This window comes from Furipterus horrens, unplaced genomic scaffold (assembly GCF_987537825.1).
Source record: "Furipterus horrens unplaced genomic scaffold, mFurHor1.1.pri manual_scaffold_9, whole genome shotgun sequence".
Classification (NCBI taxonomy): domain Eukaryota; kingdom Metazoa; phylum Chordata; class Mammalia; order Chiroptera; family Furipteridae; genus Furipterus; species Furipterus horrens.
The window spans coordinates 31,026,438-31,054,341 of record NW_028327179.1 but is presented as its reverse complement, the minus strand read 5'-3'; the positions used below and the strand labels follow the sequence as shown (position 1 = coordinate 31,054,341).

General features: G+C 36.5%; 1 protein-coding gene across 1 annotated transcript in view; it reads left to right on the top strand.

The window, feature by feature from the left end:
* The first annotated feature begins 9,824 nt into the window (after nucleotides 1-9,824).
* Nucleotides 9,825-27,904, top strand: part of CASD1 (CAS1 domain sialic acid O acetyltransferase 1) — a 42,615-nt gene continuing 24,535 nt past the window's right edge. Inside the window, exons 1-5 of the mRNA XM_090287222.1 lie at nucleotides 9,825-10,501; nucleotides 17,534-17,630; nucleotides 18,166-18,286; nucleotides 25,973-26,017; nucleotides 27,465-27,527. Coding sequence (XP_090143348.1) covers nucleotides 9,928-10,501; nucleotides 17,534-17,630; nucleotides 18,166-18,286; nucleotides 25,973-26,017; nucleotides 27,465-27,527 — 900 coding nt within the window. The 5' untranslated portion in view covers nucleotides 9,825-9,927. The remainder of the gene's footprint in view (nucleotides 10,502-17,533; nucleotides 17,631-18,165; nucleotides 18,287-25,972; nucleotides 26,018-27,464; nucleotides 27,528-27,904) is intronic.

Genomic DNA, 27,904 nt, shown 5'->3' with positions numbered 1-27,904 from the left:
AACTGAGCCAGCTAAGTGACTGGTGGGTGCGAGACTTATATGGCATGAATATGTTGGACAAAGGAGTGATTTATGTCCCAGGCAGGATGGCAAAAGATTTCATCACACTAGTCAGCCTGATGCACAATGCAAATCTTATAAATTGTTTATTTCTGGAATTTTCCATTTAATATTTTTGGACCTCAGGTACTTAAACCACAGAAAGCAAAACTTCAAATAAACTGGGACTACTGTATGTTTTTCCTCTCTGGGAAAACATTGATCAAATTCTTACAAAGAACTATGTATGACACTAAATAGAGAATTTTATTATCTTCAGTTTTGATAATGTTGGTTACAACAATAAATTAACCATAATCACTTAGTCTTGTTGACAGAGGATTGTTATCTTCTGATGCCCACTGAAAGGCTCAGAAGTTAAATTTTTTATTTTCAATAAAAAAGGGCAACCTCAGGATTTCATGGAATACTATATCTTGTACTTTGCTGAGATTTCAATGACTAGGCTCATGGGTTACAACTTTGGAGCATAAGATGACATTACTTGCACAATCATCAGACATACATGAAAACCAGTTGGGATTTCCAGTATTCTTTAATTCAGAAGCAGATGACTTCATGAAAATAGCTCAATTATCCAAGAAGCAGCAGAACAAGAAATAGGTACATAAAATTAAATAAACTAATAAGAGAAATTCTGCAGCAGAATTTAATTATTTGGCCTCTCTTGTTACCCAATACTGAATGCTCACTGAGGCATATATGGTTAGTTAATACCTCTCGCTGAACTAGGTTAACAATCAGACCAAAACATAATAAAACCAGTCTTTTGTATGCGTGTGATCAAAAATAATCTATAAAGGTTATTAATGATCAAAAGAATGGACAGTTAAGCTAAATTATTTAAAACTTGGAATAAAAGATGGTGGGTGGCAGGACTTTTCAATATCATTCGGGGGTATTGTTTAACAGACTAAACCAAAGATTATTTAATTATCTAAAACAATGTCTCTGTGCTTGCTTTGGCTATTTTCTATTAACTAATCACCTGGTCTCTATGTCACATATATTAACTTGTAGATATTGACTGGCAGAGAGACCCATTGCTGGTGAATTTATCAGTGACAAGGAACTTTGAAGGATGAAAGAATACGTGAGCATCACCAAAATGTCAAAAACTATACATTACTCACATAGTCATAAAAAACAACCTTGAGTGATAAGTGTTATTATCTTCATTTTAAAAGTAAGGAAGTTGAAGTTCAACAGGTAAAATGATTTGTCACATTATTTAGCTGGTAAATGCTGCAGCCAGGTGTCAAACTCTGACTGTTCTTTTCAAAACCCACTCTCTTTTTGCTACATCATTTTACCCCCGTGGTATAAACTTTTCATAATGACCGCAAAGTTATACCTGCCACTTTTGCAAAGTGAAAATGATATCTAAATGTCACCCCCCACACACACAAATGCTACTTAGAAAGGCACAATCTCATGATGGGAAATGTAAGTATGTGTTTTGTGTGCATAGAGTAAAAGATCTATGAGTCATCTCCTGAATCCCACTAAAATGTTTAGCTAAAGATTGCTCTTTATCATGTAGCTAGATGGCCATTAGAAGTGTGTGAGACAAACTACCCCTTAGGAAAATCTGGCTAAACAATAAATCACTTAAAGTGCTTTAGAGACATTATCTAATACATTTTCACAGATCCCTATAAACTGCACAGCCCTACGCAAAAGGATCCTAATTTGTTTGCACACATTCAAAGGTGATACAGTGCAAAGTGAGAGGCTTAGCTGTTGCTAACAACATTAGAAGTACCTGAGGCCTAAGCAGTTTCAGGCCATTTCAGCTGACACACCACTAAGTTAATTAACCTCCAGCATTTTCTTTAACCTGCTTAATGAAAATGTCAGTACTGTTTGGGCCAGAAGCCTGTGAAGCCAGGCAGATCATTTAGATTTTTCCCCCAATTCTAGTTGTCCCACTCTGATCTGATCAATGCTTAATCTCCTTCACCTTAGAAACAATAGAAGATATTCATATTTGCCTTCCCTAAGAGACATGGTACCTTTTAAAAAGCAGTGAACTATGTATTTCCAGCTAATTTAAAATAACTCTTCTACAGAAAGGAGAATTTGTCTTAGCCTGTGAGGAAGACCCAGAAGAAAATAATTGTTACCCCACCATCCCTCTCTTCCTTTATTTCTTTAACTGATAGGAAATCTTGATTTTACCTGGAAAAACAAAAAGTGTGCAACGTGAGAATGGAATGGGAGGCACAATTTTCTGTCCTACAAAGGGTGTTGAAGGTGGTGAGGTGGGGCCGAATTTCACAAGTAAAAATTTAACATGTACTGTATTTGGGGGGGGTTTAATTTTTAAACATACTTCAATGCAAACAGAAGGAAACTGAAGAAATGTTATGATAATCTTTCGCAAGCCTGTTCCCACTCCAGTCCTTCCCAGGTCAGCAAGTTGTCCCTGAAGCTACCAGTTGCTCAAGGCAGAAACAAAAGTCACTCTGGATTCTCCTCTCCTTTATCTCCCACATGTAATCCATCAACAGGTTCAATCGATTTTACTTCTGAAATTTGTCTCCAACCTGTCTGCTTTTTTCTCATCTCCTCTTCTTTCACTTTTGTCCAAACCGGTCAAGTGAGTGAGGCTACCAGTAGGAGGAAGAGCTTTCTCAAAATGCAAAAATTTGGTAAGCACTACCATTGGTAGCAGAAGGAAAGGAGATAGAAGAGCTGAAAAGGTAGGAGAAACAGAATACAATTGAGATCAGCAGAAAATTTAGGCAGAAAGGATCAGAGACCTAAGGTTGACTCTCAAGCATTTCCCAGTCTGAAGACAAGGACAGGTATAAATATAAGGTGAATTCAGGATATGATTTTATGTTTAAGATTTATTATGTATGAAATGCTTACTTCATAAAACTTCCAAATGAGAAGATGTCTATAATTTTTTTTCAAGATGAAATCCTCCAGATTAAAAAAAATACCAAAAATAGATAATAAAATAACTAAGTAATACTTTAAAATTTCTTATTCTTTTGATTTAGTTTTTGAATATTTGAGTAAATACAAATCAGGCATTTGACTTTTGTTTTGTTTTGTTTACACTCAACTTGATCAAAGAATCCAAAGGCCAATGTTCAAATTCACTGTGACAAAAACAAGTTTTCAGTCTTCTACAGGAAATAGTTCACTTGTTCAGACAAGTCAAAATTCAACTTGGAAATATTTCTCTACTCCATAATCTTAAATATTCTAAGAAGAAAAGTGTCTCAGTTTCATCCAGTGTTCTTCATTAAATGATATGTAACCTGAATTTAAAAATATTAATATTTACTAAGTTTAAGGAATATTTATGTAGTAAAAGATAATTTTTAGAAGAGGACATAGCATGACTTTCGTACACATAGAAAATAACATGTGTTAAAGCTTTTATTTAATTCATGAATTGGTGAGGGAACCAGTAAGATATTACAATTGGTTCAAAGAAGATTTCAAAGAACCACACTCACGTGGAACATTAAGAATGGTGAAATAAGTATGCTGAATACAAAACTTCAAAACTGCTCAATATCCATAGGGCAATCATCAACTGAATTCCAATGAGATACAATTTGCATTTCTGGACAAGAATAACTTGCATTACTATAAGTGTTATATAACTTACAGCAATGTAAAATCATTCAAAGACAATAAAACATTCAAAGACCCTATAGAACCAGATAATCTGAACAGTGCCCAGTCTTCCATTGAAGACCACCATAATATCTTGGTCCATTTCTAAGTCTTTCACAAATTTTCCCCTACATAATACAATTAATACAAAAAGTATTAACTGCCTGTGGCCCGGTGCATAAAATCTGGAGGGAGGAGACTGAATTAGAGGAAGCTAGGCATGATAACTGAATAGATTATAAGGCATACTGGGACTTATCCCAAAAGACAAAACTGACAATCTACCAATACACACAATATTCATAAGGAAGATCTCTGTACTGACTGGATGGTGCTTGTCCTAAATGCACACTTAAGCATAAACAGAAATAAAGAACTATGACAAATCAGAGAGGAAGAGTTATATTCCATTAAAGAGCCATGGGGCTTACTTCATGCAAGAGGCAAAATGGAGCAGGTCTTTAAAGGAGAAAGTTTTTCTGATTGTGGTAATCATTTCATAAAGTATTCATATATCAAATCACTATGTTATGCACTATAAATATAAACAATTTTATTTGTCAACTACACCTCAATAAAGCTAGAGGGGAAGAAGAAAGGTTTTAAATAAGTAGAATATGAGTTGTAGGGGAAAAGTATTTCAAGCAAAGGGAATAGTAAGAGAAAAGTCACACACACACACACACACACACACACACACATTCCTGGCTTGTAGCTCAGCATGGCTGGGAGGAATGAAGGCTAAACAGAAGAAATGGAAGATTTGGGCCAAATCATGTTAGGAGGCTGGGAATTCATTTTGTTCCAATAGGGAGCAACCAAAGTTTTAAAGCAGGGAAATGACAAGATCGATATAAGCCTGAGACAAATAATTCTAGCAGAAATTTGGGGAAAAAAGGGATTGCAAAGTAAAATGTTAGAGGCAAAGAGGCCAGCAGAAACCTGTTGCAAGGGTGAGGTTGGAGCCTAAACCCGAGCATTGTAGGGAGAAGGAAAGTTTCAGGGAAGGTGGAATGAACAGGATATGGTGGTGAATCACCAAGTAAGAGATTTTAGTTTTTCACCATGCACTCATAACAATTAAAAATTTGAGCATGCACCCCTCCAACTTTGGCACATATTTATTTAATTATAAAATATGTACTGTTTTACCAATAAACTAACATAATGCATGTAATTTGAAACATTTCATATGTGGGGAAGGGGGAAAAATTCCCCTTCCACTCCTCTGGTTCTTTTCGGCTGGTCAAATACATTTTAAAAAGTCAGATTTAATACCATGCACATGTGAACCTCACATACAGGTGAGAGTCAGAAACAGAAAGGGGACTGATGTATATAATAAAATACCCTGAGCTAGGGATGAGCTAAGGTGCCTTTGGGGCTTCAAACAGTCATTGCAAGCTGATAAGAACAGACCTTTAGTACAAAGTTTCCCATGCCTTACAGATAAGTCAAATGATGTCATTTCCAGTAATCTCTTATGGCCAAGGTCTCTAATTTAAATTCTTCTAGGTAGTTAAGGGTTGGGGCAGAAGTTTCTCTGGCGCCTGAAATTGAAATTGCCTTCAGCTCAAAATAATCTGCATACCAGTGAGGTAAATCTTGGAGTGGCTCTTCTGGACCTTCACACAAACATGCTCACAAAACTTTTTTTTCTTAAAGAGAAAGCTTTAACTCATGCTTGGATACTTAATTTGTTAATTTTGATGGCTTCATGTAAGTAGTAAATTTCATCTCAAAGCACCATGAATTTACAGCAAGAGCCATGGTTTGCAATGAATGAATGTTAATTCTTATTTCAAATAATTTGATAATTTCAAGTTTTTTCCTGGTTTCTTGCAGATTTAAGTTGTCTATATATGTATGTGTCATGTATGATATGTGTATATAGACACAGGTTATATATCATACATGACATATACACACACACACATTAAACCATATAATGTAGCTGATGAGGAGCTTGTATTCAGGGGAAAATTCCGTTCTGTATATTCTTGTTTGGTAGGGTTTGTATAATCAGAATCATCTTCAATTCACATTCCCCATGGAGATTTTTAAAGTCACTCTCCATTTTGTGAGCTTAAGTGGAAGTAGATAATATAATCTGTGAATTCGTTTGAGAGGCTCATAGGCACTATATGCTCTCCCCTCAGGATTCCTTTCCAAGTGACTTGACATTACATAAAGACCATTTCAGAGTACCAGGGGAAGTCCTTATATTAAATATTAATGAAGCCTTATTTTATTGTGCTTAGGAATGTTGAAATAACTTTCTAGGACCAAGATGAAGCTGCTTCTTTCCCAGGGTGCCACATCAGCGAACCAAAATTTAGATAACTTTCCTATCCCTATAAATACTCCACTTAATCAGAATGCAGTATATTCAGTCAGTCAATCCCCAAATGCCAAGCCAACTCTGGGCTCTATACTCCTTCCCTTGTTTCTTCTTATCCCAAAGAAGGCTGAGTATGTGGCCTCAGTCAGCCAGGTATTTTCTATTTTTCTTTTACTTCTTCTTTATTCTTTACTCTATAAAATCATCTTGCCTTCACCTTATTTTGCAGTTCTCTGAAAAGTAATACAAACTATTTAATCATTTTTAACAGATATTATTAACTATAAATAGAAGTTTTAGTGCTTGGTTCTGACTACCCAATGCCTTATCTTGTGAACACACCCGATCCCCATAGAAAACTATACTTTAAATAATGCAGAAGAAAAAGAAGATAAGTCAAAGATTAGCAGGAATGACTTGAAAGATAGTGGTGTCAATGAACTAAATGATAAACATAACAGCATGAATGGGTTTGGAAGGAAAAATGAAACTGGTTTCTAACACACTGAGTTGAGGTACCGTGAGATATTCCATGAAGCTGTCCCTGACGTTTGTACAAGAGTTCTGGAGCAAATGAAAGGAATCAGGTTACATACACCCTTGGAGCCAGTGTGATAATTGAGGCCAACTTGTAATGTAGGTTTCCCAAGAAGAAAAGCAGACAAATAAGAGAATTCTGAAAAACACTTTCATATAGGGGTTTGAAAAAGCAAGATGACTCTTCTGGGAGGTTCATGGTCAAGGAAATAAGGGAGCCAGAGAGATGCAGTGGCATGGAAGCCAAAAAGAGAAGATTTTAAGAAAGCAAATATTTCAACTATGCTGCACCATGAGGAAAGATAAAGCGAAGATAAAGACATTGGATTTGGTAATTTAGGTTGTGGTTGACATTTGAAAGAGTGGTTTAAGTAAAGTAATAAGAGTAGAAGTCAGTTTTCAAGTGTTTAAAGAAGCAATAAGTAGTCAGGAAAAAAAGGGAACAGTAATCATAGACTTCTAATGAACAAACTGAACTAATAAGGAAAGTGGGGACAGACTCAGAGAGCGCAGGATGACAGCTAAGGGTGGGGGGAGGGTAGGAGGTGGAGGGATTGAGCAAAAAGGAAAAAGGACTCATGGACATGGTCAACAGTGTGGTGATTGCTGGGGGAGGGAGTATAAGGGGATTAAATAGTAATTGAAAAAAATACAATAAAGATTAAATTTAGAAAAGAAGTTCGCTATTTAAGGAAGAAGAGAATATAGTAGTATATTAAGGAAGGTGGTTTAAATAGGGAGCATTTGAGCTTCTCTGTAGGGCAAACAGTGAAGAGGGATAAATTGAAGGTAGAGATAAAGAAGGAAGCTTATTAGAGCAAGTCCTCAAATGAACTGGTGTTGATACAATCAAGAACACAGATAAAAAAAGATAGCTTTGGGGAGAGGGACCTACAATTAATAATACTGTACTGCATATTTCAAAGTTGTTAAAAGAGTAGGTTTTAAAAGTTCTAATCACAAGAAAAGAATGGTAACTGTGTATTGTGATTAATGTATTAACTATATTAAGTAGTCTTGTGGGGATTATTTTGCAATAATACAAATATCAAATAATTACATTGTACACCTGAAACTAATGTTATGTCAATTATACCTGATTAAACAAAATCACATTGGTATAAAGAGTAATAAATTAACACAGTGGAGCAGGAACCTCAAAACTGTTAAAAAACAAACAAACAAAAAACACGAAAAAACCCTGTGCTCCTCCTATTGCACTGGCTGTCCCATTTCAGTCTCCTTTTCCTGTCCCGTTGATCCTCATGACTTCCTGTGATACAATGGGATATAAATATTTGGCTTAAATAAAAAGAAAGGGATAAAGTGTGGAAGTTTTTTGTTTTGTTTTTTTAAACAATGCACATTGAGAAGATAGGTTGAAAGGGGTCCTCTTTTTATCAGACCCTTGAAAGGTGAGGTAACCTTCTGAACACCAGTAAACATTCTGCATGGTTCAGTAATAGGCAAATAAACTTGGAGTCTGTAATTTTTAGCACCATCCAGATCTGAGCTGAATGAAGTTCAGTCTGATCAGAAGTATGTCAAAGAGGCAGTAAGACTGAATCTTTGAGCCAGAGCTGAGGAAGATGAGTTAAAAGGATCCAGTCAGGCAGGAAAATATGACTCACCCAAGGTAACAAGCAAGGGGGTGAGAGGAGGCAACATCCCTGAGAGTTTCTTAGAAGAGAGAATGGGAGTAGAGCAAGAGGGCACAGCCATGTCAATACTACTCTTTCTAAATGCTTGTCTAGAAGGAAAGAGAGATGGAGAGATTAAACACAGAAACAGAATCCATGGATGTGTTTCACTAAAGAAGAACTTATTGGTGGAAAGGAAACAGCCAGGAGAGATGACGAGTTTAAAAAAGACACTGAGAGAACATTAGTGACATCGGGATAACTGATGTAGTCATTAATACCCCAAAAAAGGAGGACAGGAAGAGATTCAGAGATGGGGCAGGGGAACAGTTTTAAACTAGAGGGTGAAGAAGGAAGAGGTCCACAAGCTACTTACAATATTTCAGAAAACCTTCTGAAAATCGCAGTTAAATGAAATGTCAAGTTCCTTTACTTTTGGCAGGCATTAAATCAACTCTGCGGATTAACACACTGGTTATTGCACACTGATCAGAAATTCTAATTTGCTGTTGGTGACATCATAGAAATTTCTAGGAAGTGATTGGCAGACCATATATTGTTAGCAGAGTTACTTATCTGATTTTTACAATATCTGATTTAATTCTTCCAGCATGTGATCATCTTTGGATTAGAAGCGTGACAGCCAAAAATGAACGAGCATTTCCAGGGAACAGTGCCTAGTATTTGTACACTTATTTAACTTTATTGCTTATTAGCATTACATCTGTGACAGTGATATATGTGATTTCATTTAAGTGACAAAATCTTTCAAGATATGGGGTTTCTGGATGAAAACATAATAAAAAGAGTCCTTAAATGAAAAGAAGTGGGATGACAAGATCTCCATGATCCCTTCATATCTAACATTCTATAATTTTCAGAGGGGCCTATCAACACAAGTTCAGGAATGGCTAAATGGGAAAGTTGTAAAGAATCCTTGAAAGCACCTTAACTAACCAATGATTCACGCCAAACAAGGGAAGGGGAAAGGGGAGCAATGTAAATAACCATTCCCACCTGGAAGGCAGTAGAAGCGAGACAAAAAAAAAGCAGGGGCTGGACGGATAAACCAGAGACGAGGGATAGAAAACAAGCACTTAATAAAGCAAAGGAGTGCTCATTTGATTGATAACCGCCAAGTCTTCACCAACTTTAGGAGCGGGAATGATTGTCATGAGCACACTTGACGTTTGGCACATCCACCCAGCCAACCCTTGAGTAAAAGAAAGCCCGGGGTTCTTTTCTCACCAACACCACACTAAGCCAGACCCTTCATGTACATCGTACCCTGTACCCTGTGCTTCAGTGTATCTTCGCCCACTGGGACTGGGCAAACTGAGGCCTTAGGGGGAAAAAAAAAGTTTCAAAAGAAATGGGCCAAGGGGGTGAACTGAGCGTTAAGACTGGCCTAACCTGTGGCCTCAATACCAGAACGCATCGGGGGAGCGCCAGACAGGCCGGATGGCCTCAAGATAAGCCCTGCTGACGTCGGGGGTGGCCTTGGCTCCCCGCTGGGCAGGTTCCGGGAGTGGAAGGGTCAGGAAAGTGCTTTGGGGACTAGGAGGAAGTGAAACAATGTGTACTTTTCTTCCGGAACTGTACTTTTATTGCCCCAACGAGGGCTCAGGTAGCGGCCCATAAGCCAGGAGAAAGTCCCAGACCTCGCATTCCGGCCAGGCTGGACCCCTGGTCCTCGCTCCTCGTCCCCCCATGCCTGTGCCGCCACCGCAGCCGCCGCCGCCGCCCGCCAGCGCCCGTGACCCGGTGACCCCGGAGGGCCGTCTGGGGCCCGTGACCCCGGAGCCCTGGGCATCCGGAGCCCCCTCGCAGGCGCAGCCGCTATTAAGGCAGGAGGCTAAAGGGGAGGAGGAGGAAGGGGAGGAGACAGGCGTCCTGGGCGCCTCGGGAACCGGCACGGCGGAGCAGCGGCGGCGGGGCTGGGGGGAGGCCGCCCAGGCGGCTGGGGCCGAGGAGGGCCAGGTGGAGGTCGGGGGCACCGCGGCGGCGGGCTCAGGCTCCCCAACGGGCGGTGCGGGAGGTGCGGGCGGCGGCCGCGGGGACTGGCGGCGGCGGCAGCAACAGCCCCAGTGCTGCCCCTGTGCGGCGCCCCTTCCCCGCTCCGCCGCGCACTGTTGTCATGGAGGAACCAAGATGGCGGCTCTGGCCTACAACCTGGGCAAGCGAGAGATCAACCACTACTTCAGCGTGAGGAGCGCCAAGGTGCTGGCGCTGGTGGCCGTGCTGCTGCTCGCAGTGTGCCACCTCGCCTCACGCCGCTACCGAGGTGAGCGGGCCCTCCCCCCTGGCTCGGCTGGGGGAGGAGGCGACGCGGCGGCATGAGGCCGCCCCCTCGCCCAACACACGCCCACGCGGCCGCCCGCCCCCGCGCTGGGCCCGCGGGGGAGGCGGTACCCCCACGTTCCCCAGGTGTCCCTCTCGGCGGGCCGGGCGCCTTTGGCCGACCGAGCGGACCCCAGTGCGGGCCGCGACAGGATGAGGCCCCGCGGTTCCGGGCGCCCCAGCAGTCTGCGCTGGGGTCGGGGTCGCCCACCCGGGCCTGGCCAGAGGGGCTGCCGGGGTCCCGGCTCCGGCGTGAGTGGTGCCCGAGGAGACGCGCCAGCCGAGGGGCTCGCGCGCCGGGGTCAGCCAGGCGGCCCCGGGGCCGACCCCGGGCGCGTGAAGGCAAAGGACGCCTGCAAGGGGGCACCTCCGCCTGCAGTGGGGTCGCCGGTCCTCCGTGCTAGGGGCCTGGCTCTGCCTTTGTGGAATCGGGTCTCTGCCCGGCAGTAGCGGGGCCAGCCGGTTGTTGGACAGCGGCAGGTGCCGCCCCGTTTTCCTTTGCCACCGGGGTGACAGCTGGCAAAAGATGTCCTTGGCCAAAGGGAAGCGGTGTCACCCAGACTTTGTGATTCGCAAACGTTTAAAGGGTTCTGGGTGCACACTTCTTACAAAGTAAAGGCGCTGGGGCAGGTACCTGGAAAGAAGTCAGGAGTTGACAGTAATCCAGGTGGGCAGTGAAAGCAAGTTGGAAGCAGTTTGAAAGGAGGCCCGCACTCTTAGTTTTGAAATTGGCATCAAGGGGAAAAGGAAAAAGACCTTATTTTACAACGAATTACCTTCCAGTAATCAAGGGATATTTACTTGTCCTTGTTGGTTGATAGTTTTAAAAAAATTTCCCCTGTAAAAATGCCACTAGGAGAGAAACTGACAGGCTAAGGGAAATTAATAGTAGTAACCTTTATTTTTGGCTCTTATATTATGGAAGCCGTTATCAGGACAGCTCTCGGTGACTGAGATTGATTGGGCAAGATGGAATGTGCAACGGACAGGTGGGCATTTGACGCTGTTGCCATTTAACTTCACACCCACGTTGGCAAAATATCCAGTAAACTGGATTCTGGAATCTGAGCTGTCTTCTCATCCCAGGAAACCTCTCACATGTAGGACGTTTTGATCAGTGTTGCTAGTTTGTTTTCTCCAATGTTTGAGGATTAAAAAATCTACCCTAGTATTATACTGGATGAGTAGCTTTTTGTATAAACAAACTAAATCGATTTTAAAAGGTAAATTTTTTTATACCCCTTTGGCCTTTTTCCTCCAGCCTGCTGTAAGGTCACAGCCATAGGACTTGGGAGGGCTTCGGTTCACCTGCAGTTGCTGTACCAGATCATATGCAAAGCAAAACTAGCAATGTTGATGCATTCGTTTGTGGTAATTTTGAAGATTTTCTAACAACTATTAATCACATGCTAGTTGGGTATAAGATGACAGTCGTTGAACCAAGTTTTTGTAACTTTGGTGCCCTATTCCTAAAGGTAAACATGTTTCCTCTTCCCCCCTCCTCCCCTCTTTTTTAATTGTGCTTTTATTTTTTGATAAGCTTGGATACTAATGCCTATATTTAGATTATTTCATCCTTACAAGATCTGTCATCAGCAAGGAAAACAGAATGTCAGATGGAACTTTATGAGTCAGTGTAGCAATCTGGGGTTGTTTGTAAAGCCTCCTCCAGAATCGAGTCATCAGCTTCCCTAGGTGCTTCAGTTCCTTGAGTGTGAAGCAGAACACCTGGTGTGTGTACTTGTCCAGACTGAATGTCAGGAACTTTTGCCAGAGACTCCTAGGGAAAAAGAATCTTACCAGGAACTTTTTAGCCATCCTTATGCTTTGGCAGTGTCAAATTCAGATGCAGTGCCCTTTACACAAAGATAACTCTATACTTGAATCACAACATCATGGCTTTAGAACAACAAAGGACCTTACATTAGATATAGAGGTTTAGGCTGTTTATTAAAATCTCCAATGTGTGGGTGTAAGTATGCCTCAGGCAAGGAAGAGTGAATGCAGTAGAATACACATATTCAGTATCTCTTGCTTTTTATTTACAAACAAGAGAAAGCAAAAGAAAGGATTATACACTGCAGAAAGTAAAGCTTGGCAAACACTACATACTAATGTTGAACAGTTACTATATGCCAGGTACTGGTCCAATGGTTTTACATTTTAATTCATTTTGTATTTATAACCATTCTGTGAGGCAGGTATAATATACCACATTTCATCCTCTTCCTTGGCTCCATTTTTCATTCATATTTGTAATCAGGACAGGACTTTCAATCTTTGAGTATATGTCCAAGTTTAATTGATAACAATTTTTTTCCTACTGTTACATAAAATAGTGATGTGTCTTATAATCAGTGCTCTTAGATTCTTTGAATTACAGTATTATTTACATTTTAAAGATGAATCATGAGAGGTTAAGTTGCCTAAGGATGTACAATTAGCCAGTGACAGGTAGGATTTAGAACCCAGTTGGTCAGCCTCATGCCATTGTGTTCTCGTCTGCCTTTCTCCGAGCTTCTTACCTGGTGGTGTTGCACGTAGAAAATGGAACGGGAAAGCATTTTCCAGAGGGACATGGATTAAACCATTTAGACACATTAGTTCAGCCTCACAATACCAGCCAAGAGTTTTCCTAGTCTTTATCCAGTAAAGTGACTTTTCAAAAGTTGCATGTGTAGAACTTCCAAATCTGACCAGCTTACTTTTTATTGCCTGTTTTTATTTTTTTTCTTCTTCCTAAACCTCAGTCTCACAGTCTAAATATGTTTGCTCATTTACGTATCTCACAAATATTTTATTTTCTATACTTGCAATGGTCTTCTCTGCTGCAAAGAAAGTACAGGTTTTTCCCTGGAGGCCTAGTTCAAATGTCACCATCACCAAAGTAGGAAATAGGAATTAAGTGTTTTTGCAGCTATTAGTACATACTTATCAAGTTGTATTATAATATTTTGTAACTGTCTTCCCCCCACAAAACACCCTTGAGTTTCCAAAGGTATTTTATTTATCTTATCAAAGCTTAACACAGAGCTTAAATTCATAAATAATTTTTGGATAAATAGATTTTTAAAGTTTTCCTTCTGTTTTCCTCCTTGTATGTTCTGCTCTCAACTTTAGAAAGTAGGTTTTTAGTGTTTTGTTATTATTTTTAAAATAATTAAGCTTTTAACTACATTTTTAAAAAACATTATCAATCTCTAACATTACTGAATCACAAAATGTCCTTTAATATTGTGGTTACAAATTAAAACGTTATTTCTGTGACAAGAGGCCAGTATCTATTGCCCTGAGGGTAGTTATAATCTAGATATATATCAGTTTTTAATTGATAAAGTTAACTTGCTACAAATGTTTTAATTTTGTTGAAATGTATCTCCTTTCTATGGCAAGGCATATTAAATGCAAACGTTAGATTTACCTGTTTTGGAGAAAAATAAGTTCAAAGCTTCAGAAATTAAAGCAAGAAAAAAGTAGCTCTAGGTCTCTTAGAACTTTTTTTCCTTGACTGCTGGAAAAATCTTCATCTGTATGACACTACTTGAAATGAGGCATTGCTAGCTTGTTTAAAGGAAAATGTAAATGGTGATTTTTCAGCACAGATGCAAGTAAACTTGCTGAATTTTAGGCAAACAAAATGCACCACAGATCATAGTGTAAACTTTAAGACCTGGTATTTTCTTGGCTCGTAGTAAGAAACACACAGCTTTGGTAGGGTGATTCATCTAAATGTGCAGTGTGCCAGAGGTATTGTTCTATTTAAAGGAAAATATAAGCTATACTTAGCACAATAGATGTTTTCTTCAGGTGGTACATATTTTTAACCTTTTAGAAACTTGTCTTTTTACTTATTTTGCTTGTTTTTAGTATCTATTATAGAAAAATCATGCATTAAAACCTGAAACTTTACATTGACAAACCAGAATGCTTATGTTTAAGATTACAATGAAGAGGAAGATAGCCATTCATCTAGATAATCTTACTTTTGGAGATAGTGGAAGTAGATAATTCTATACCCTCAGTTGGCGTGTGTGTGTGTGTGTGTGTGTGTGTGTGTGTTTGTGTGTGTTTTCATACCCTGATTTATCTGAGCACTTGGCAACCTGCATCTCATGCTGGTTGTATTAAAGTAGCTATCAAAATTATATGAGGCAATTGAAAATAATGACTGGTTTGTTGTTATGTTCTTTTGTTTGGAATTTTTCTGGGTAAATTTTGAAAGGAAAATACATGCCATATGGTTACATATGGTTAGTATACATAATAAAAATATGGTATGGTTAGTATACATAATAAAAATATGGCACATTAACTTATTTTAACATCTAGATTTACATTTATTGATTTGATCCAAAAATATTTTTCCCAGAAAAAGAGAACTTTTAGAGTATGGAATTTTGTCGAGTTTTCTTTTCTAGATCAGGTTAATCTATTTTGCTGACAAATATAAAAAGCCAGTTTCTTCTTGTCTTTTCAATTGTCTAGTTAATAATTCTTTTACTCTTCTAGCAATTCTTTATACTAGATTCCGTCTATCAAAACAGACAGCATAGTTTCTGTTTTCTGACAGGACCTTAACTGATGTACAGAAACTATTAAGTTCAGATACAGGATTGTATAAAAACCTTTGCATCAAAATATTTTCAGTCATCATCAACTAGCATTTATTAGCAAATTAGGAATTTCTTCCCTGGAAAGATGAGTAGTCTCAAAATCCTGTGTTTGCAGTGCTTTTTGGTTAGTAACAACTTCAAAATTGTTTTGATATGGGCTTTTTCTAATATGGGTTCATCCAATTAGAGTTGTTTTCTACTCACTGACCCACTGAAAAACAATGAGTAGTAGTATGGAGGAGGAAAAGAAGAACTCCGCATTTTAAAGTACGTTTTCTGGTGGAGAAAAGACTTTAAAAAAGATGTTGGTATGATAAGTCTACCTCCAGAAAATCATATTGATAACCCATATAGATGGTTAACAAATAACAGTCCCACACACTTTATATTGATCATGGTGTGTTTCTGTTTAGATCTATATTATAAACAAAAATCAAATAACTTTTAAAAAAACAAGAAAAAAAAGCTCCAGAATTAATACCTAGTTATTTGCAACTTCTCATAACTTTTCACTTAGTTTAATAGATGTATTTATTTATTTATTTATTTATTTTAAATGTATTTTATTGATTATATTGTTACAATAGTTCCAGTTTTCTCCCCTTTACTCCCCTCCACCCAGCATCTCCCTCCCCCAGCAATCCCCCCCCCAAGTCCATACCCATGGTTCGTACATACAAGCTTTCCCGCTTTAAAGAGATAGAAATGCTATGAATATAGAATTTTCATTCTAATTTTAAAGAATTACTAAAATTTTAGTAATAGGGTTTTGCTACATTGCCATTATAAAAGAATGCAGCAGGAGTGCTGTTTTTAGGAAAATTACTTAATTATGTGATCCTGTAAGTCCTTTCTTTACTCTTCCTTGATTATTTATGTAGCTTAAATTTGTTTTTTGTTGTTTTTTTGTTTCTTTTTTGGAACTAGAACTAGTTTGTAATAATTGTAAAAAGTCAAGAACTCATTATTTATAGTTTCCTTACAGAAATTTATTTTTAAAAAATCTTTGAAATATAGAAAACCTGCACAGACTACATATATAATTTCAAAAATTTAATTATTGATAATTTGCTTTCCTTATTTAGTTTTCCACTCACATAATAATGCAGTATTGTTACTTTTCTTTCCTGTTCTGTTTTAGAATTTATGTCACTGAAATAACAGTACTTTAACTATTTAAACATAGCTGTCTTACATTTGTATTACCTTTCATCTGTATGTTGACTGGATAGATAGGTAACTGGATTGGGGCGGGCGGCGGGGGTGGGGATGTGTTCTACTTTAAATATCTTTAGGTCTTCCCTGTCTCCAGCTTGAATGATTCAGTACCATTCTTGTTCTCTGATGTTCTTCTTATCAGACCTTAACTATTTATAAAACAAGTAGAATGTGCTGTTGACTAAATAAAGAACTCAAGCTTAAAGTAAATAATACATATGTTTTGTTATAACCCCATGTTTAATATAAACATCTTGTTTGTCCCTCATCCATTTGACATCTTTGAACTTTTTTACTCCAACCCCCTTTTTAACTCCTTCAAGTCATGTAAGATCATGTACAGTAAAATGGCCAAAGGGAGTGGGGTGGCCCCTGGTTTACACAGTATGAGAGGGTTTTCTAGTTGTGGAACTTCTGTGTGAAACTGTCTCAGCCAAACTGGGAGGTGTTGGTTGGTCATCCTACAGGAAGGAAAGAGAAATCAAGAGACGTAGAGAGGCTGATTATTAATAAATGTGAAATCTGCAATTTGTTACTGACACTGATTGTGTGTGTCTTTGGCACTGTAACATAGCTTTAAGTCAGCTTTGTAACAAAAGAATGAAATTTCATTAAGCTTTTAAAGAGGTTCTTGAATAAGTCCTTTTTTCTGTTCACACATTTACAGAATAGGGGTAGCATACTCACAGGGAAGTTGTGAAAATCAGGGAGTAGGTTTATAAAATATTTCAATATTAACTAGGTTTCCAAATATGCTAATGTACTATGTATTATAATAGTTGAGTAGGAGGAAGTCATTTCCGAAGTCTTCTCTTTTATCCCTTAAACTTTTCTTTCCCAGCTAGAAATAGGAGTGATAGACAGTTCGAAAGGCCAGTTTGTGATTGAGATGATGTCACCAGAAAGAACACCTGAAGCAGAAAGAACTGCCAAAGCAATGAAATATCTGTTATTAGTGACTCTTATCCTCCTGAATAGTAATGTATTGATATTTATGTTTCTCATGGATGAGTAATATGCATCCAGAAGATACAGTGAAGAATAAAAGCTTTGTACTTTCTCACCTCAAAGAGCTTACATGGGGTCAGATAACCAACATATAAAAATTTATTGTTTGTAACACTGTTGTATTTTAACTGTTATAGGCAATGATTCATGTGAATACCTTCTTTCAAGTGGCAGATTTCTTGGAGAGAAGGTTTGGCAACCTCATAGTTGTATGATGCATAAATACAAAATCAGGTAAGGTTTCTCCATTTCTTTTTCCTGTGATGGGTCATAATATTTAGTGGAGGAGGGTTGATGAAAAAAGAAAGTACTACATGGTACTTCTATATATGATGGTAGAGAATTGCTGAAGGAGAGTAGAGGTGAAGGTGATTCCAAATGAAGATTCCTGCCCAAGAGTATTAGGAAAGAGCTCTGGTTTCATCTCAGGTGAAAAGTAAACAGGCCCAAGGCAACAGGCCTTGAATTGAAGGACTCTTGCTTTGGGACTTAGCTAGCTACCTCATAGACTTATTTTTAAGTAATGGATATAAAGCACTTAATATGGTTAGAGTACATCTTAAACACTTAATAAATTGGGGCTGTTGTTATTGAGGTTAGTTGATTACACAGGAGCCGGGAGGTTAATAAAACATGGCCACCTGTTTTTAAGCAGTGTAGAAACTATATATATAACATTCCTGTACTACTTTCTCCACAAATTCTGTCCTTTGAAATGCCAGTATCCTGATTTTATTTATTTTAATTAATGTTTCTTTGTTGATTTCAGTGAAGCAAAGAACTGCCTTGTAGATAAACATATTGCATTTATTGGAGATTCCAGAATTCGTCAATTATTTTATTCATTTGTAAAAATAATTAATCCTCAGTTCAAAGAAGAAGGAAATAAGGTAAAATTGGTCTAATCTCTTCATTGGGGCATTTATTTAGAAGTTAACCAACTGAATAGTTTTAGGAGGAATGTACCTCCTCACATTAAGGCAAAGAACTATGGAAGTTTTACTTTGGTTTGAGAGAGGTTTGGGGAAGAGGATGATTGGCTATAATGGGAAACAAAAAAAGAAGTAGCAAGTATTGGCAAGCCTTTTGTTAACTTAAATTTTTAGTTTTCAGAAATAATAAATTCTTTCCATAGAAAAAATTTTTAAAACTTCCTCAGAAAGAAAACAAAGAAAATATCCTTACCCTCCCTTTAATATTTGCCATGTATCTGTTGTCTCTTTTTAAAAATATATATAATTGTAATCTTTTAGCATGTACAATTTTATGTCTCATTTATTTCTCCACCACTTATAATTCATCATATTATTATATAATTGGCATAAGTATTTTCATAATGCCAACATATTATTGAGTGGACATAATGTAATTTTATATAACCCTCTCTTTTCTTAACTTTTTGTAGTTTTCTATTTTTTCACTTTACTATTTAAAAAAAATACATTTTAAATTACATCTGTGAGCCCTGGCTGCTGTGGCTAAGTAGATTGAGCGTCGGCCTACGAGCCAAGTGTCGCTGGTTCGATTCCCAGTGAGGGCACATGACTAGGTTGCATGTCAGGTCCCCAGTTAGGGGTGCAAGTGAGAGGCAACGACACAGTGATGTTTCTCTGCCTCTCTTTCTCCTTTCCCCTCTCTCTAAAAATAAGCAAACAAACAAATAAATAAAATTTTAAATAAATAAATAAATAAATAAATTACATCTGTGTTTGAAAACTTTGCTTTTTAAATTATTTCCATAGGATGGAATCTCTACCATGTAAATACTAGGTATATAAATATATAAATACTTTAAAAATTAATTATATTATTAAAATGTTTCAGTTTATACTGTAAGTAATGTATGTCAGGGCCTAATTTTCTGCCACCTTACTGGTACTGGGAAATCAAGCTATAAAATTAAAACAACAATGTAACAACAAATTTATGCTCTTTTTATAAAATGTTTCTTATTTTAAAAATGTATCTTTCTTCTATATAGTCATTATTCTAGGAGTAAAAACAGAAACCAAAAGATTGTTTGTGTGTGTGTGTGTATATGTATGTGTGTCTTTGAAAAGTAGTAAGTATGATCATCTCTGTATTTTTGTTAATAGTTAATTTTTTGTGAACCATTTCCTCATATTTTTCTGTTTATCCATTTTTAAGTGATCCAAATTTCTAATCCTTCAGCTGCATATGATTGGGAGTGGGGAATGGCAAGGAGAGAAAAGGGAAGTATAAGAAAGTTCAGGATTATAAGGGAAATATCTTATTAATTTGTGATGAAAATCTGCTTGTATACATCAGTTTGCCCTATGGTGAGGAGTTGAAAAATTAGGAACTTTACAACTAGGACTTCACAAGTAGCTAGGCACACAGTGATGATGGTAGTGGATACTAAGTTTTTAAGAACTATTTCTTGTGAGAAGAGCCCTTAGACTACTAGAGGTTTTGTCCACTAGGAACAACTAGTAGAGATTTTAAATATGAATAATGGAAAATTATAAAGTCAACTTTTTGTTTTATTTTTATCACAATTATCAGGATGCATTTAAATTTATATGCATTTAAGAAAGAAACAAAGAGTTTGTCATAGTCATATTGTTATTGAGAAACTGCTTAGTTCAAACTGCTAGTGGAGTATTTGCTAAATTGTATTTTACCTAGTTCTCTTGTCTCTGAACAACTTGAGGACAGAGATGATGATGATGGTGATGATGATGATGATGATGATGATGATGATTTTAATTCTTGTGCCTAGCACAATCTGGCATGTTGTAAAAGCTGCTGCTGTTGCTGCTGCTGATAATGATGATTTAGCCTTGGTATGGGTTTGTATGGGTGGAATAAGTATTGAAGTCAATTCTTTGTTTGAATATGTTTCTTTTCTGTGTTGAAGGGAAAAAATATTTTAAAAAGAAGCTTTAGAGCAGGACTTTTTTCAAATGATATTTTTTGGAAGACTTAATTCTGTGAGAGGCTCTGGTCAAATAAGTTTGGGCAGAGCTGGATATTATATCTCCCTCTTACATGGTTTTAAATTAGGTTAGGATATTAAAAACTTGAGAAGCCTTGTAGTAAAGAAACCTGTTTGTGTTGCTTCCAGCTGGCCAGCAAGCTAGATACTCTGGGGGCCCTTCTACCTCAAACCAACTAAATCCTGGATTAAAAATACTTGGTGATGTATTTCTAGACTTGAATACATGGAAGACACACCCCTAAAAGGAACAACAAGGAGGCAAAACCAGATATGGAAACAGTAACAGTGGCACACAGTTAATACTTAAGTTGCCCTGAAGACAGATGCCAATAGCTGCAGTGCCCAGTATGCAGAAAACCCAGCTTTGGGCCAGCATATTTCCCAGTCGTAATATTGGAAGCCAGAGGACAGTAAATTAATGTCCTTTACATTCTGAGAGAAAATAAGTTTCAGCGTAGAATTATATACCTAAGATACAAATTCCTCTGTTCTTGAAGTATAGAACATTTTCAGATAAATACAAACAGGGTTTCCTAAAATTTTTCTGGAGGATAAACTTCAGGGAGGAAGGAAATAATTCAGAAAAACTTGTTCTGAAATATAAAAAGCAGTTGTTAAAGAAAATAGTAAACATGCATGTAAATCTAAACTAATAGTGCCTGTATATGATAATATCTTTTTATACTTTATTAAAAGAAGGAACTAAAGAACTATCCAATAATATTCCCATGAAAGTCAGAGGGAAATTATCACAAGTGTTCTAATATACTCTTTACTCTTTAAGGTATTATCTTACTGTAGAACTTAAAGTGCATTATAAAACTTCAAGGGTAAGGATTAAAAGGATAGAATTAGTATGGATAAATTCCAAACAAGCAGAAGAAAAAAAATGAAACAAAACCAAACTCATCTAATGCCAAATATGTTTTTTATGTACACACATATATATCCTGCATACATATATATAAAAAAAAACATTTATATATACATGCAAAAATTGTTTACATATACTATATGTATATGAAAAATTTATGTGTGAAGGAGCTAAAAACCAAAAAGTAAGATAGTAGAAACATTTATAATCAAAATAAATGCAAGTAGTATAAACTTGACAGCTGAACACAGATTTTCAGATTGGTTTTAAAAAGAACTTTCTTCTGCTTAAACACATACCTAAAACAAAATGATATGGGATAGTTTTAATTAAAAATAAGATTTATCAGACAAATACTTACTAAAGAAAAATGTCATTAATGTAAGATAAAGTAAAGCATTTTCAGGGATACATATAGTTTTTAATGATAAAAAGTTCATTATGATTTGAAACATGTAGGCATTTAATAAATTAGCCTTGAAATGTATAAAGCAAAAAATAAATATGATTACAGTGGAAAGTGGACAAATTCTCCATCATAGTGGGTAACTGCTCACTGCTCATGCAAACAGTCATAGAAAAAGTAGATAAAATTAGTGAACCAATCGGAGACTATTAATATGATGATTCTATAAACTTATAGCTCAATACTGAAAGAATAGACTAAAAATTCAGAGAATATATTTTTTCAAAGCATACGTGGAACCTTTTTTGATCACCTATTGCGTCATTAAAAGAGTTTCAAAGATATCAAAGAATGGTATTATTGTTTCTCTGTTAGTTAAGTTCCTATATTCTAACTTAACCTAATAAAATTTTTAGAAGTCTACAATAAGTGGTGAAATGTTAGACACATTTCTATTAAACTCAGAAAGAAGACAAAAATGCCCATTATTGCTGTTTATCTTCAACATCATACTAGAGGTTCTTAGCCAAAGAAAGATAATTTAAAGATGTAAGGGTTGGAAAGAAACTCAGGATTTCATCTGATGTAACTGTCTATATAGAAGTCTTTAAAGAATCTATAGAAAATTTATTAGATACATTAAAAAATTTAATAAGAGCTGATTATAAGATGAACACACAAAAATGAATTATAGTAACTCAATAAAGCTGTTAGTTAATTTCATATCAACATGCCAGAAATGTAGAGTTCAAAAATATTATTTAAAATATACTGTATGCAATAGTAACAAAAACCATATAATATACGGGAATAAAATGTAGCAAATGTGGGAATAAAATGTAGCAAATGTAGAAGATCTGTATGCAGAAAAAAAATCACAAAATTTTATTCAAAGATAATTTTAAATGATATAATTAAGTGGAAGATATATGCTGTATTCTGGAATAGGTCGACTCAATATTATGAAGATAATCAGTTTTCCCAAACTCATCTGTAGGTTCAACATAATTAAAATAAAATCTTAGTAGAATTTGTTCTGGAACTTTACCAGTTGATTCTAAATTTTATAATGAAGGTCAGTGGACAAAGAATAACCACAACAGAGCTGAAGAACAAGGAGCAGAGGACTTGTACTGCAATACTAAGACTTATTTTAACTGTATTAATACATTGTGGTGTTGGTAGAGCTAAACAAAGAAACCAGTGGAACTGAATAGAGAGCTCTAAAGTAGGCGCATGCATATACAAAGACTTAATAAGTAACAGATGTACCACTGACGATTCCTGGGGAAAGGAAAGTCTCGCCAATTAATGATGGTGAAGCAGTTGGTTATATATATGAAAAAAAGTGAAATTGGACCCATGCCTTATACCTTATACTTTAATTTCATTTCTGAAGAAATTTAGACTTAAATGTGGAAGCCAAAACTTTGAAACCTTTAGAAAACAAACGTAGGAGAATATCTTTATCACCTCAAGCAGGGAAAAGTTTCTTACATAGAAAGCAAAACTATTAACCATAAAATAAAAGATAGATACATTTACATATTTAAGATTGAGTATCTGTTCATCAGAAGATACCTTAAAGAAAAAAGACTAGCTATAAACAGAGAGAAGATATTTATAATATATATTCAAGAAATATAAGGAACCACAAATTAATAAAAATGATGACCCAACAGAAAACAAGGGGGAAGGTATGACCACTCATTTCACAGGAGAGGAAAACATAAATCCTAGTGTCAACCTGAAAGGTATTTAACCAAGGAAATGCAAATCGGGACCATACTGAGATGCCATTTTACACCTACTTTTGTGGCAGAAATTAAATTTGACACGGGCAATCTGACAAGATGTAGTACAGAGTCTGTCTCATATACTGTTGGTGAGAATATAAACTGTCACAAATACTTCAGAAAATAATTTATCTTATCATGTGAGCATGAACATTTGTATAGCCTACGAACCTTAGAACAGTGGTTTTGAACCAGTGTACTGCAACAATTTTTAAAACATGCAATACTTGACTATTTAGTCAGGGACACTGACCTCTTTTCCCTTAGCCTGTCAAATAAAAAAAAAAAAAAAGACAACCGCCAACACAACAATAGTTGTATGGTATGACTGAATCAGAATTATACCCTTTTTTTTGTCAGATCAGCAAAAACAATTTGTTGGTGTGTGTGCCCCAACTTTAGTAATTACTTTATGTGAGCCATGAGATGAAATAGGTTGAAAACTGCTGCTTTAGAACTGTTGTGAGGGAAACTACACATGTATTAAGAGACATATACATGAAGGTAATTGTCAGTGCTGTTTGTAATCTGGATTTGGTGCATTGTATTAACTGACCTTGACTCTACAAAAGTAATAAATTTATATGATGTAGATTGATATAATAAATTAATATGTATAAGTTTTGAAAGACCAGGGAATATTCCAGATTAAATGAGGCTAAAGAGACATGACAATTAAATGTAATACCTGATTTTAATTCAATTCTAGATTAAATTAAAACTATAGAAAAAGACACTGGGAAATTTGGGAAATTTGAATATGGGCTGTATATTAGATTAGATGATTTCATCAATGTCAAATTTCCTAGGTGGGATTATAGTATTACAGTTATGTAAGATAAAGTCCATGTTCTTAGGAGACATTATGCTTACATATTTAAGAATGAAATGTTATGTCTGCAGTTTACTTTCATATGGTTCAGCAAAAGAGAAAAACTATGTATATGTGTGTGCAGAGAGAGACATGAAGCTAGTGTGGAAGATGTTAGTTGGTAAAAGGCATTTGTTCATTATAATTTTGTCAACTTTGCCAACTTTACTGTAAGTTTGAAATTTTGCAAAATTGAAAGTTGGAGAGAAAGTTAACAACACTAAACAATATATTATTTAAGGATGGAGATACTGGTAACAAACTATATGATAAAAACATAAGTAAAATTCAGATAGCTGCTCCCTTTGGTTAAAGCAAGGGATTAGGAGGGCGCAGTCTACATGTGCCGTCAGTGTGTGGGTAATGCTCTGCTTTGTGCTGTGATTCACAGGTGCGTATGTATTTTTACTGTGTTTTGTGACTTACACATGTGTCATATTTTTCTGTATATATCAAATATTACATTAAAATGATAAAGGAAAAGAAGAGATTGAATTGAATTAATTGAGTTACGCAAAAGAGGAACAAGAAAGTTTATGACATTATTTCCCTGAGGAGTAGGAGGAGAACAGAATACCTGTGTGATTTTGTCTGACCTTGTATTTCCTACACTTAGTTGACCAGGAAAACTTTTTTTCATATAGCACACCTTAAAGTTTCATTAAATTAATTGTTCCAGGAGCCCATCTGGAAAATGATGCTTGAGCAGGACTAACAAAAAATTTTAAACTTAGCTTCTTAATAAAAGCAGACTTTATTTCACAGAGATATAAAAATAAATGTTATCTATCCGGTTAAATTAATGAACACATTTCAACTTTGGCTTTAGGAAGAAAATTAGCTTCTATCCCCCACCCCACCCTGGGTTTTTAACTCTGTAAGACTTTTTATTTTTTATATGGAACACTTGTCTCCTGGTTTTAAGTTTTTCTACAGCTGGACTATTCGCTGTCTTCAAAGTGAAGCCTATAATAACCTAGAATCATATATGTTTGTTCTGGTACAGATAGGACCTGTACTTGTGTATTGGTGAAAAATGGATTACATGTTGCTGCAGCAACAAAGCACTGTAGAGTTTTAACACAACAGGTATTTATTTCTCACTTAGCACTGCATGTCCCAGGAGAGGCTTTGCTCCATGCAATCATTCAGGGACTCCTCCTGTGGGATTTTTACCCTCTTTTAGTTATACCAGTTGGAACAGGGAGCCTCCCCAGTCTCCGCATCAGGTTAAGCCCAGGACTAGAGAGCTGCCCTGGGAAATTCAGCTGGGAAGCAACTCATCACAGCTAGCCACATTATGTTGCTCAGAACTCATCATGTTGTCCTGCCTAATTGGAAAGGACTCAGAAAATGTAGGGTAGCAATTCATACTGGGACTAAATTGGAATTGTGGCAAACTTGGCAAAAAAATTTATATAGTCATGGTCATATATCCATATTGATAGTTGAGGTTTTATCTTTGAACTACATCTTTGATGTGGAAAGTCACATACAAACAGTTTAACTAGTGTCACTTTTTGGTATTCTATGCAGTTCTTTCCCTCTTTGGGTGGAATATAGATAATTGAGATATGCATAATTAAATTAATAAAAGCACCTAATGGGAGAATTATTTACATAAGATTTATACATTACTACTTCTGGTGTCTCCTTTTTTATGGCAGCATGAAAACATTCCTTTTGAAGACAAGATTGCATCAGTTAAAGTGGTAAGTTCATGTAATAATAAGCAAAATGTCATAATGTCAAAATTATTTATTGGTTAATTTATTTACAGAACAACTGATACTTTGTACATACTAAATTATTTCAGTGTATTGAGAGTAGATAACAATAGTAAAATAGTTGAATAAATGTTTGTATGTACTGTTTTGTGTAATAAAATAGAAAATTTGGTATCTTCGGTTTTTAATCCAGGAAAAAATAATCTTGTGTGTTAATTGGAAACCAGTATGTGTTCAAGATTAATGTTTGTAAAAGGATATCTGTAACTTTTCTGAATTACCAATCACAGTGACTTCTAGACAGTGAGGATCAACAAAACACTATCCTAGACCTAATGGAGCTTGCAAATCATTATAGTTCTTTACATAGAAATAAATAGGGGGTAAGGATGGCAAAAGGGAAAAAGTGGGGCACTAAGCAATGTACAGAGCAAAAAGTTGAAAGTAAGTTTTCCTCCTTGAGGAAGTGATGTTTTAACTGAGGCCTCAAAGATTAGTAAGAGCTCGGCAGGCTCAATGGAGGGGTATATGAGCCTTTTAGGCAGAAGGAACAGTACGTGCAAAGTCCTGGGGAAAATGGGCACCTAGGGCATTCCAGGAGCTGACTGAGAACCGAAAGGGTGCGCTGAGCAAGGGGCAGGAGGCAGGAGGAAATGCAGTGTGTCTAGGCAGACGTCAGGTTCTCACCCTCTTAGAAACTTTAAGGACTTGAGTATTATTCTGAGGGCAATTGAAATTCCTTGAATATTTAAGCAGGGATGTGGCAAGATCAGATTTTAAATTTTTTAAAGATTGCTCTGATGACAATGTGGAAAATAGATTAGAAAAGAGCAAAAGTGGATACCAGGAAAACTATTGTGAAACTTGCCAAATTGAGATGGGAGATGAAGAATGACTGCTTGGTGTTTTTGTTTGGTTGTTTCTTGGGATTTTTTTTTTTTTTTTCTTTTTTGCTTTTTTTTTTTTTTTTGATAGCTTTAGATAGATTTAATAAGGAGATGAATTATTATATAAGTTCAGATCTTTTAAATAAAGTGCATTTGGCTTTAGTTTTTGCACTTTGTCTTAATGGTAGATTTATTTTAATACAAGTTTTTAGTAATGCTTTTTTTTTTCAGTTAGAATTTACTTTCAGTATTATTTTGTATTGGTTTCAAGTATACAAAATAGTGGTTAGAGAGTCATGTACTTTACAAAGGGTTCCCCCCAATATTTCCAGTACCCACCCAGCACCGTAGTTATTGACTATATTTCGTCTCCCTGTGACTATTTTGTCCTACTTAATCTCTTCACCTCTTTTACCCTCTCCCCTCTGACAGCCAACAGGGTGGTGGTTTACTTTTAAGTGCTGTTTAAGAAATAAGTTAATATTCATTTTGAATGGTGAATGTAATAGTTTCTTTGACTTTTTCTTTTCTTATATGTTTCTCAGGATTTTCTGTGGCATCCAGAAGTTAATGGTTCTATGAAACAGTGTATCAAAGTGTGGACTGAGGTCTGTATTGGAAAATGTAGATTGTTCGGGTTTTGTGCAACCAAATTTTAAAAGCTCATGAGCATTCATTGTTTTTCTCCCCTTACTCAGCCATCGCACTCTCCTGCCTTTTGTACAACCTTCTTGGTAAAACTAAGCTATGCTGGATTGATTCGGTCACTTTACTGAGAAAAAAAAAATTTCGATCCAGTATCTTCACTATCACCATTCTAACCCTAAGGCAATTATGCTTATACCACATCTCCAGATTTAAAATTTTCTGTTACTTCTTGTAGCTCAGTTAATTCAAACCCAGGTAATCTTTCTATCACAATACACATTCCTTGAACTGTTTTTCCACTTTGTCCTTCAAACTCATGCCCAAATAGTTAAGGACA